General features: G+C 43.2%; 1 protein-coding gene across 4 annotated transcripts in view; it reads right to left on the bottom strand.

Moving 5' to 3' along the window:
* The window catches only part of TRPC5 (transient receptor potential cation channel subfamily C member 5), a 96,901-nt gene continuing 84,720 nt past the window's right edge, over positions 1-12,181 (bottom strand). For all 4 annotated transcript variants that reach the window (XM_084535061.1, XM_084535060.1, XM_084535062.1 and 1 more), the window contains 4 exons: positions 9,778-9,984; positions 9,553-9,594; positions 7,795-7,884; positions 1-7,101 (listed from right to left, as the gene is read on the bottom strand). In XM_084535061.1, the coding sequence (XP_084391187.1) occupies positions 6,367-7,101; positions 7,795-7,884; positions 9,553-9,594; positions 9,778-9,984 (1,074 nt within the window). In that variant the 3' untranslated portion in view covers positions 1-6,366. The remainder of the gene's footprint in view (positions 7,102-7,794; positions 7,885-9,552; positions 9,595-9,777; positions 9,985-12,181) is intronic.

Genomic DNA, 12,181 nt, shown 5'->3' with positions numbered 1-12,181 from the left:
TTTACTGTTCATAAATGTTTATTATCAATAGGCAGCTGGAAATGTTACATCTGAAAAGGTAGAAACACCTTGAATTTCAATAGGCTTACATTTTTGGGAAAAAAAATTAAATGCTTTATTTTTTTTTCAGTTTACAGTTAAGCTAAAAATACACATAAAATAAATATTTTTATTTATTTATATACATTTCATTTTTACATGTTATGCGAGGGAATGACGTGGAATCTGCACTACAGACAGAAAAGATGCAAGTAGAAAAGTACATAAAACTAAGCGTTTGTTTTTGCTTTTTGCTCTTCCCCCTTTTCATCCTCCCCTTCCTCTAGGGGTGGCTACTACTGCTCAATGGGCAAATGCTGAGGTCCCCACTCTGTCTTTACATAAGCAAAATTCTCCAAACATCTGAAAGCTCTGTTGCCTGGAAAAGGCCATTAAGGTTTTGATGAAAAATAAAAGAAAGAGGAAAAAAGCCTCACTTTTTTTTTTTTTTTTTATCCCATGAAATGGCATTTTAGAATATGATCAGGTGTGAAGCTGTTTCTGTGATAGCTTTTTTATGAAGATTTACTTTGATATTAAAACTGGATTGCTAAAAAAAGCCTGTTTGCAGTGTAAGCCCAATTTTCTAGGGCTTGCCATATAGAAAATAGAGTACTTAAGCATCTGCTACCATCCTTTTGCTTCTCAAAGATCCCTAGCCCTCTAGTTCCCACACCCACCTTATAAACACATTCAGTAGTTTTTAAATAAAACTGTACAATACCCCAAAAAATAGCTACACCAAAAAGTGCCCCCCTTGCTCAAAAACAACTATTTATAGTCAAAAGGCATTTCATTCTGTTGGCTAAAGGTATCACAGTGTTCTGTTAAGCTCGTGTGCCGAAAGGACAGCTCCTGGATTGATGACCTCTCGGTCTAAGCACGTTGTTTCTCCTGGCCTAGGAGTTACTGCTGATGGAAATGCTGTAAATGGGAGGGGAAACGGAAGAAAATCCCCGAAAGAAACAAAAGAAGCCATGCTGAAGGAGGACATGCTGGCCAGCAGGAATGGGCAGTGCTGTTTTCCATAGTTTGGTGAGCCATCGACTGAGTAGGGTCCGTGTATGAAGACAGAATTGCACGATCAACTTGGCTTTCAACATTGTGGGTGATGTGAGCTAGGCTGGGAGTTAGTGTTGGCTTTATTTTTTTATTTATTTTTGCACACCTTAAAAAAGCAGAGCAAGTAAAAGTGTTTACCTGAAACATAACACACTATCAAACATTTGGAAGTTAAGGATCAAATGCTTCTTTTGCCTTTTACATGTACTTTTTTTTTCAGATTTAGATTTCTTTTTAAGCATCATTCTTGATCATCAACTTACTCGAGAGCAGTAGTTAGTTTGGGTGGAGGGAATTATGTGAAAATCGCATAAATGACTTGTTTGTACAAGTGTAATGGTCTGAAACAGGGAAAGTGGAGTGTGAAAACTCAATTGAGTTGAATTACAAAGGGTTTGAAAATACACTTAGGTGGCCAGCCCAGACTGCCCCTCCGCACCCCCAAAAAATCCAGTGAGGGGCTGGTTTTATACTTGTTGGGCTTCAAATTATGCATTCGCTGAAAACTGCAGGCTATTTTGGTAACAGTTTATTTCAGATGCTACTCCAGCAAGTGGATTTGTTATTCACGGCAGTCTCACTGATTCCAATTAATTTTGTCTCTGCGTGAATGGAAGCTGCTGCTGGCTGCAGCCAGCTGTGCTGCTGGGAGAGGAAGGGGCCCTTGGGGTGCACCCACCCCAAAGACAGCCCCAGAGAGCTTTTAGTAAGGTGACAGCTTTCCTTAATTCTAGGCAGCCCTAGTGATTTGGGTGGCTTTGCTTTTTTTTCTTCTCCATTCTGTTTTTTGTGGAGTTGTAACTGGGGGGGGGGGCGATGCTGTTCCTTTGGAAGGGGCCTCTGAGGCTGCACGCGGCTTTCTCGTGGACATCTCTGTGTTGGCACGCAGCAGACAGACTGGTTGAGGGAGAATTCAGCCAAAAACTAAACCAAAATTGAACGTGTTCCTGGTAAACTTAAGTGTGTGAGATTTCAGCCTTTGGGAAAGGAAAATGGAAACTTCAAAGCAAGGCCGAGAAGTCCCAATGGAAGCGGGACCTGCGGTTACTGGCACAGAGCAGCTGGTGCTCCTGTAGCTTTCTGACTCCACGAGATAGCCCAGGAGTAAGTCAGGTCCCTGCTTACAGTACTTGGACTTCTCCAAATGTCTGCTGGAGATACCCTGCAACTGCTCCTGCTCCTGGAAGAGAGCTCAAAATGCCCTCACCATGCGAGTCTCAGAGCTCCTCTAAGTCAAAGGAAAGGCTCTTATCTAAGCAAGCACTACAGAAAAAGCAACCATACCCAAGGAGAAATGAGGGTGAAGCCCTCACAGAGGCACAAGAGCCAACCTAGGAGGCTCTTAACCTACTCAAAAGGTAAGGTTTTATGTTTATATATTAATGTATTTATTTAAATAATACTTACAGTGACTGTTTCTGTTAAAAATTTACACGTGCCGTTAGAAAAAGGGTGAAACACAAATGCAGTAAGGTGAGATGAGACACAAAGCACGCAAGCGAAGATGTCAGAGTTTAGGCTTACGAAGTATGCTGCTCCTGCTCTCTGTCTACTGCAGAAGTCCCCAAAATTCCCCTCGTGGGAAATCATGCTAGTTTTCTACATGGAAAACTATCGTAACGTACATAGCTAAATCCTAACCTGAATTAGTCATAAGAAAACAAAAGTACGTACCACTGCTACGAGTATCAACTACTGACTGTATATAGCGCCTTTAAATTGAAGATCTGAAAGTGCTTATAAATAATGAACTAACCCCCCCGCGAGGTAGGTAAGTAATTATTGTCCCTATTTTACAGATGGGGAAACTGAGGCGTTAGAGGCTAAGTGACTTGCCCAAGGTCACAGGTGAGGCAGTGGCAGAGCTGGGAACAGGCCTCAGAAGTCCTCGTTTCTGATCCTGTGCCCGAACCACTGCGCGTGCTGCTTCTGCAGGGACCACTATGCAAACAGCTGAGTATTTACACACGCACTAGTACGTGACTAATATACAATTACCCAAATAATCTGCGGAGAGATGCCGCTTGATTTCTTACTTCTGAAAGAACTTCTTCGATCTCTGACCTGAGTACAAACACCTCCTAGCTCTGTGTGGTGCTCTGTACCTGGATGTTGGTGTTACCTTTCTCCTGGTGATGGTTTTTAGGTGTGATGCTTTAAAACAACAGGTGAAAAAGACACCAGGGATGGGAGGTGAGAAATAAAGCTACTTCAAGAGCAGGAAACCGAAAGACAGGACAAATGACCAAGCCTGGTATGATCCCAAATTCCTAGCATGTGTATAACGACTATCCTTGAAGATTATCAAATGTATTTTCACAAAATATTTAAACTTCCTTCACCTGAATCTCTTGCTTAAGAGTAGTAATAACAGCAATAATAATTGACTAGTTGCTGTAAAGTCTATTGCTACCAAAGGGGGTGCATAGGTGCAGTCACACAGACTTGGCTTTTTGGGGATCAGTCTGACAGTTTTGGAAACTCCTCCTGCACACATGCATAAATCACTAACACAAATCAAATATTTTTTGTGAAATCCAAAAGTCAGCTGAGGCTGGCTCATAGCTGGGAGCTAGGAAGCATCTGAATCATGAAACAAATCCCGCAGGAGCCCCAGCCAAGCAGCCCCATGATGTACCTCTGGCGTTCAACATACCATTACCAAGGAATTATTGCAGACTGCCTGATTCACTGTGCCATTACAACGTGGCAGTTCCTACCCCTGCCCTTTCTGGGCACGGCAGGGGAACGTGACTCATGCAGTTCATACAGAAGGGATTTGCATTGCCCAGTGTAATTTTTCCATTTTTGGGGGGCACTGCTGCAGAGTTAATTGCATTTCATTTTGAGATTTGTACCCTTTACCATAGGGCTGTAGTTGAATGGCACAATTTAGTCATAGCCAGTAGCAGCGTGCTTGCTCTCATGGATAAATGAAAAGCCCTTCCACCATCCAAGGATATGAAACCCTGCTTCCACACCTGCTTTAAACCCAGCTGATGTAATCTGCATAACCATGCTGGAGTTGTTTTCATTCCTACATGCTAGAAGGTAACAAAGATGTGCTGCCCCGTGTCAAGCAGAATTCCTAAACTGCAATGTGCTTAGGTGAGGCATAAAATGATTCAAACCCTTCCCTTCATCCCCCTGTAGCAGCTCTTGCTAACGTTTGTGTTCCCAGAAATGTGCTGAGGCTGGTTTATTAAACTGCAGGCTTTTATTGTGGGCTGCTCTGAGACTCGCCTTCAGTTGGTTCTCACTGCAGCTCTCGCATACGGATGGATTTGCATCGTAAAAGAGAGGGCTGCTGGATTTCTTGGAAGATCAGCAAATTGCTTCTGACCCTACGATTCTGCAAGTCTCCCTGTGTAGTGCCAAAGTCAGTTTGCTCAGCCTTGCTTACAGGAAGAGGAGATGCAATTTTCAAAGGCTGCTCTAACCCTGCAATTAGTATCAAAGCCTGAAATCTGTTGATACGAGAATGCTTTTCACTCTGTCTTAACTAGCCTGTCTAGGGGCTTAAATATTTTGGGCTTTGTACTGCATACTGGTAACAAGGCTGGTGTCGTTCATGAGCAAGGAGAACAGAAACACGTTTGAGTCTCTGCTCCTAGCTGCTCTTTTTTCTTGCCACTGTGGCTGGCTGTATCCTCCACCTCGAGCTCTGCATTCAGAGCTTCTCATGAGCCAGGGGTGTTGGTGTAGATTTTCCAGCCTTCATAAATGCTTTTTTCAAATGCAGTTCCCAATGTAGTGCACACAAGAGGTGATTTTTTGGCATCTGCCCCTGGGCTATGCTCCAGCTCCTGTGACCTGTCTTGGGAACAGAGCCTTTAGCCTGGCTGCACGGACTCGTAAGGAAGCTTTGGGGTAAGGCAGGGCCATCTCTGAGCTCAGGACTTGCTTCTTCCAAGAAAGCTGACTGCTGACAGCTCTGAAGCAGCAGCAGGTGCCAGTCATCTGCATTTCTTAGCAACAACATGGAAGAAAATTCAGGTATCAAGTTGTTAAAAAGCAGTGTCAACCATTTTGCCCTTATTGTCTTCTCCCCTGTCTCATGCTCCGTAGGACAAAAACGCAGGGATTTGGTAATACCTGGACAGGGCCTAGCACAACTGTAGGGGTGAAGAAAACATAAAGATACAGCAGGGTAACATCTACTGCTGCACTGCTTTTTGGTGCACCTTAGAAAAGGAATTGCAGCAACTTCCCAGGGTGCCAGCTGCGGTCTGAGCTGCTACTGCTGAGCTTGCTTTTCAGAAATGCAGCTCACAGACCCAGGGCAGTGACTGCTGTACACCAGGAGGACGGTTTTCTACCTAACAGCGTGACATTGACCAGGGAGGCAGCAAAAAAAGGAATGCAGCAGTGGAAATAAAGCCAGGGATTTCAAAACCCAAATGCAGCTCAGGGGGGTGGGTGTAAGGGGGAGGCTTAGGGCTGGGTTTTGGTGCACCCTGTCAGTGACAGAAGAACCACTCTGAGGTTTCTCTTTCAAGCAGCCACAGCTGGCTTTGTGTCCATTCATCTATGTAGAAGTTGGTGGCAAGGCCAGGTGCTGGCTTCCACTGCCAGCTGAACTGGGAGGTCATTCTGCTCCCTATGAGGGGAATTTCTTAATAGCAATTAGATAAATAAGCAAATCATCACATGTTCTAGAGCCACATGATCAAAGGTGTCTCTTATTCAGTAACACTTTAGAATATGGATATAATGACCTGAAAAAAAAAAAAAAAAAAAACCACGCAGCTGAAAGAATCAGAGGTTGTATTGCTTAAAGAAAACAAAAAGCCAGTTGTAACCTGAAACACTTTCTAAGAAGATTGCAAATATGATTCTCAGCCTCCTGCTAAGCCACTGCTCACCAGCTGGTTGTGATGCCGAGGAGTTTGAGCAGGATGCGGAACTGATGGTGTTGGATAGCAGCGATGATAACCCAGCGGTGCTGGGAAGATGATGAGTGCACTGGAGGAATCCTCTACTCCGCCACCAGCGTGTCTGAATTATGTGGGATTCAAAGACTGCATCCGAAGGAGTCCCGTAGTTTACAATGACCTTATAAATAGTGAAACCTTCAGTTCAGTATTTGTGAGTGTAAAAAAGTAAACTAAAAAAGGTGCAGATGGCTATAAAATAGGTTAACATAAGTAATTTTACATTTTTTTCTCCTGTGGACAGAAAGGAATTCATAATGCTGAATCAAGTGAGAGCAAACAATTACAAATAATTAGCTAAGTTTTCTAGCAGGTGTTAAGGTAGCCTTACTTATAGCCGAGTTGTTACATGATCCTCCTGCCCGTCTTTCCACTGGTTTATAAACAAGTCACAAGCCTCTCCCCATGAATCAAACACATCCTCTGATGAGTCTAAAAGTTTGGAGTTAGAGGAACAAATACTGGAAGCACAGTGAAGGGAGCTGGTACAAACCACAGGGCACTCCTTGCTCTGTCCTGTAAGTCTCGTGTTCCCACTGTAGTCCACCTCATTGAGGTTAATTTCACTTTTGGAACAATTCTCTTCTCTCTCTTTATCAATCTGAGAATATTTAATGTCTTTCCACATGTAGTGTGGCTGAATAATTCCATCTGAAATAGTGTACATGGGCTCTGAATTTGCTTCAGGGACGTGCCCGTTCATTTTGGAGAACAGCAGGCCCAGTCTCTTAAAGGACTCCTTCTTGGAGCTGGAAAGCCTCTGAACTCTATTTCCATTTCGGATGAAGGAGCGCTTACTGATCCCATTGCTTTTTGGCTTCTCTTCCACCATATCAATCCCAGACATGGTTTTAATTAGAGCAGATACATTGAAGTCCTTCTTTTTGTTGGCTACATTGAAAGACACGCTCTTGGCTTTGGATTTTTCCCCAGCACTATCCTCGTTTGTTTCATCCTTTTGGGACACCTCTGTGCTGCTGGTAGAGTAACTTCTCCTCTGGGGCTTCCTGTTTCCCAGGAGATCAAGGACTTCGTAGCGAAAACTTGAGATGTCCTGTTTTAATTCCTAGGGCAAGAGGGAAAATGAGTGCCACTCAACAGCATCATCTGTGACGTGAAAGAAAGATCAGTTTCTCTTGGGAGAATTGTTGAGAGTTATGCAAATGGCTGACACCAAATCAGACTTACAAGAACGCTACGTACATCTTTATGATTTGGTGACATGAAAAAATTTATTGGTAAGCCTGAGAGTTGGAGAGCTTACAAGATCTTTGTCTTCAAGGGCTGTGGGACCAGCCGTTGTGACCACCCCCTTATCCCCTCTTCTTCCTGCTTGGGGCTGGGGAAAGCCTAAATAAGACATTTATAGAAGTGAAACTGTTGGAATTTAGAATTGTTGCAGGAATCTTTTAGTTGATAGGCCCAAATTTAATATTCTCTGTATCCATTAACCCAGACTCGGTTTAGGATTAGGAGCATAATGCTGACTCAAAGCAGATACTTCATTCTTACCGGTTTTCAAAGCCATTGTCTATGTAAAATCTTGTGCATTAAGACATACTGAGACATTGTGAAAAGACAACCTTATAAGGAATATTCTCTGCTCAAAAGAAGACTGCATGCACATCGCATACCTTCCCAGCTCCAGTAACAGTCATATTTCCACTGCTGGTCGCAAAATATATTCCCAAGTTAGCGGGAACTCTGCAAGTGGCTACTGGCATTAGTGTAACACGATTATTAAAGACTAGGAAGTTACCTTGAAATTTTCTTCAGTTAAACCTTCATTGGTTTTGGAAGTTCTGATCATTGCTGCAACGTATCTTTTCACAAGGTTTCTGATCACTTCCTGAAATACGAAACAACATAAGTGATTCAGCTGCTGGCTCAGACCAAATTCTGTTCTTGCTGTACTTCACTGAATTCTTACTGATAGCTCTCCTGACTCTGCTCTCTTAAAAAAAAAATTCACTATTAGAAACAGCACTTTCAAATAGAACAAACCTTTGCAGAGGCTTGTTTACATTTCATCTTGAAAGCTCAGCTATTAAGTGTAGTGAGCTGATTTGTTGTACTTGCTTTGCATACATAAAACTTGTTCAGAAAAAAATAATCTAGATTATCTTAAATGTCTTCAAGCCATTTAAACCTCTTCATGCATTATTTAATCTCAGATGCTGGAAGTCCTTCGAGATCACCAGTCTCGTGTATATGCTGTGTATCTATCTTGATGGGCTAAGCTTGCCTCTTTAAGTTTTTTTTCTTTAAATGATGGTGTGTTATCAACAAATAACCTGAAGAACAAACAGCCAGGACTCTACAGAGCGATGCACGTTGATGTTAGCCCACATCTGCCACCTGCCTGGGTGCCCTCTAATGGGAGGTTAAAAACTCCTTACAGAGCTGCTGCAGCTCTCTGGACAGCACTGGAAGTACAGCGTCACACCTTTGGTGACTGTTCCCCAGCATTACCTGGGCTGTTTGGTACAACTTAGATGAGATCCATTTTGCTCTGCATTTGTGTACCTCCTTGCTGGCTTTGCATAAGCAGGCTTGGACTGCTGTCTGTTACCTGACACACACAGGTTGATGTCTGGATACAGAAAAGACTACCCCAAACCTTCCCTGCATTTTCCCCCATAAATGGAGATGAGAAGTCTGAGTAACCCCAAGCTTTAAGCTGTGCTCCACACCAAGGGTTTACTGGGAGGTGCCTTACAAGATCCCACTCTCGGTACCTGTGAGCTGTGCTGTGAAGTCAGAAGGTACCCAATGTCTCTTATCAGAAGTGACTAAGTACATTAAGTGTCAACTCCACGTACAAAGACTCTTCAGAAAACAGGAGATGTCCTACGTAAGACAAATTATTTATGGCTTTTGACAGTATTGTCTGACGTACCACCTAACATTGAGGAGATATTTTTTTGTCCTTCCAGCATGCTGGCATGATCACATTGAATTCAAGCACTGAAGCTGGTGTTTTTAATACCGCTTCATCCTTTCGTAGGTTGAATTTAATGAACACTTGATGACAAGCAAGCCGAGAATGAACAGAAACAGCAAAATTCAACAAAGGAACAATTCCTCCTTCCTGAGCTGTCCAAAACTGAAGGAAATCTCAACTGCTGTTTGAGTTAGGATTAGGGATGGTTTGCAGAAAAAAAAAAAAAAGTAGTAGAGGAACAATTTGAGAGTATGTAAAAATGCTGCAAAAACAGTTTTAATCAGGACGACACAACAGTCTGATCCCTCTGAAGTCAATGGTGATGTTGCCTTGACTTCAGCAACCAGGGAGCTACCTGGCAAGTTTGCTGTTTTCAGAGCAGGTGAAAGGCTAGGAGTGATTTACTAAACCACCCCACCTCTATCGAGGAAATGTTTAATCCATGACAAGCAAGATCCTCTTGGCGCTCCTACACTTGTATATGTATTCTACAAGAAAGCAAGAAGTGAGATCATAGAAAATAAGCAGGAAGAAGAAACTGTAAGTAAAAACTTGATCTGCAGGAGAGTTTACCTGGTAATGTTGATTCTGAATGAGGTTGTCAGCATGCCTTTCCTGCAACGAGAAAGGCAGAGGCATGTTACCCAACATGTAATCCTGTCTGTAGAGTCCTGATGGCTCTTGGCGAGTCCCAGTCCAGCAGCAACCTTCTGCTGCACCAGCACAGTAGCACCCCTTGTGACCTTGAACATGCCAAGCACCCCCAAAAAATAAGTTTCAAACTATGCAGCTCCTTACTGTGAATGTTTTGAGGTTTTCATGCCTCTTCTGTTCATTGTCAGAGTCACTGCCTGGGCACAGCTGCTTGTGAATCCACTTGCAAAGGTACCAGAAAGACTTGGGACTCGGGATGATGTTAAAAGGAGGGGGCAGAGTGGCACCTTCATCAAAGTAACTCATCCAGAGCTTTGTCCGTGCAAACTTCCACTCTATGTCTGCATGGTCCTGTGAGAGGAGGAAAGAGAATATCAACAGCTTTAGGCAGGCTTTACTGAAGCAAATGTCAGCAACTAAGGAGGTGACGCGAGCAAGAAAGCATTTCTCTGGCTGCAGGCAAAGCAGTGTCACTTCTTCCATCTCCCTCGCTGGGGGTGTACTTAAAAAATCAGTGTGAAATGTAGCTGAGTATAAAAATACCAACCTCTGAGAAATGTAATGATAGCAAAAAGAAATTTCACATGCTTCATCATTTAGAGGTTGTGCACATTAGTTCACCCGTAAAAGAAGCAGGAAAACTTTTTTTTTTTCTTTTTGCTACTGCTTTTATATTATCACAGACCCTTGTTTTTCATGTCAAAATCCAATGAATTCTCACCCTCTTCCCTGGAAAAAAATCTGTCGTGGTCTTTGTTGATTTGTTTTATAGCATCTATTCATTCAGCTCTTGTTTATAAAGAAGTGATAAATTTTACTGGGGGCTATATTTTAAATCTTGCCTCTGCATTATCATTACACAAACAGGAAACATTTTACTGTTTTTTATTTATTTATTTATTTATTTATATTATCACTGCAACACCATGCTAGCTCTAGTGTTCTTCATCCTAACAAAGCAAAGGTGGAAAGTTATTAGCATCACTTCACAGCTACACAGATGCGCAGCATGTCCATAGCATCACCAAGAAATATTGAGCTTGTGCAAGATGCTGATCTTACAGGCTGCAAAATGGAGCTCCCCAAATCAAGGTATTTGCAGTCTGGTCTGTGGAGCCGAGGTGCCATGCTGTCTGGTAACAAACTGCGTGCTCCCTTCAGCATCAGGGCAAAGAGAACAACCTACAGCCTGGATTCAGAGAGGTGATGCAGCTCTCTCTGCAGATGAAGTCCATATGAATACAAAATCCACATTCAGAATGGATGTCATGCTGCTTCGTGCTGGTTTTGAAGTTTAAAAAATGCCCCTATTTCATGTTTTGCAGGAATTCTGACATCGGGCAGAAAAGGAAGAAAACCAAATCCTTCAGGCAGTGCTGAGCACAGTCTGCAGTAGCACCCCGCATCTAAGCGGTAAGGATGTGTGCTCTTACCTCCGTGGAATGTAGTGCTGATAGTTACGGTGGTTTAGCTGTTTAGTGTTTATGTTTGCGGTATCTGACGTGAGATTTAACCAAGAACACGATGATGATTTTAAGTTTCTGAGTAGATTTAAGTGAGGCTGGAAGGAGCAGCCCTCCTGGATGCTGGGCTGCAGGCAGCAGCCCTCAGACCCACGCAGTGAAGTGTAGGACAGGGAGTTTAATAAAATATGGCTGAACATCATGCCCAAAAAATTATTACACTGGCATTCTGGCTACGCTCCAGTGCTCTGACATGGTTAAAATATGCTCACATTTTGACAGAGAAGTGCAGCTCAGCTCCATTTTAATGGCGTATTGAAATGATGTGCAGCTCTCAATTTAACACAACTGCCTCGGTGGCCCAGGTGCACATCTTGGTGGGCTGAATCACCCCAAAATACCAGGGCCTGAGCTGCAGCTCCCCACAGACAGGCTCACTACTAGCCCAAGGGGAAAATCCAGCAGTGGCTGCATCTCTGAAGGCTGGATCAAGCAGCTGCAGGGGAATATCCACGTTAAATGCGGCAGCATGAGGGTGGTGCTGAGTTACTCAGCCCTGCTGCAAGGCTTTCTTAGGGCATGCAGGAGCTGCAGACACCTGGAAACACCGAGTTTAGTGTAAAACAGTAGCTGAGGGAGAGTGCAAGACTGATATTTTGGATAGAAATGTGTATTTCTGGCGTTCTTTGTCTTGGGGGAGGAGGTGATTTAGCAGTAGATGTTGGATGCTGTTTGTAGGGAAGGATAAGGCAAATCTCTAGCTCAGGGATTGCAAATTAGCTTGGGGGAAATGAAAGAAAAAGGATAATAAACTTCCTGTAGAGAGTACTTTTTGCTATTTTACTTTAAAGTAAGATATTTAATGGTACTGTATGGGCTTGAATAGGGGCTGATTGCAGATGGAGGGCAGCGCCATGAAACCTGGTGGTAGTTTCTCACTGGGGAAGTTTTGTGGTTGGTCTGAACAAATCCCTATTGATGTAAATACACCTGCAGGTGAGGCTGGTGGAGGCCAGCTTCAGCTGCACTGGTACTTCTTCTTGTGCAGCCCTAGCCCAGGAGTGCCATATAACCTTTTTTAAAAG

Source organism: Aythya ferina, assembly GCF_964211825.1.
Source record: "Aythya ferina genome assembly, chromosome: 13".
Taxonomy (NCBI): Eukaryota; Metazoa; Chordata; class Aves; order Anseriformes; family Anatidae; genus Aythya; species Aythya ferina.
The sequence above is the reverse complement of the archived record's forward strand: the minus strand, read 5'-3'. Positions and strand labels throughout refer to the sequence as shown.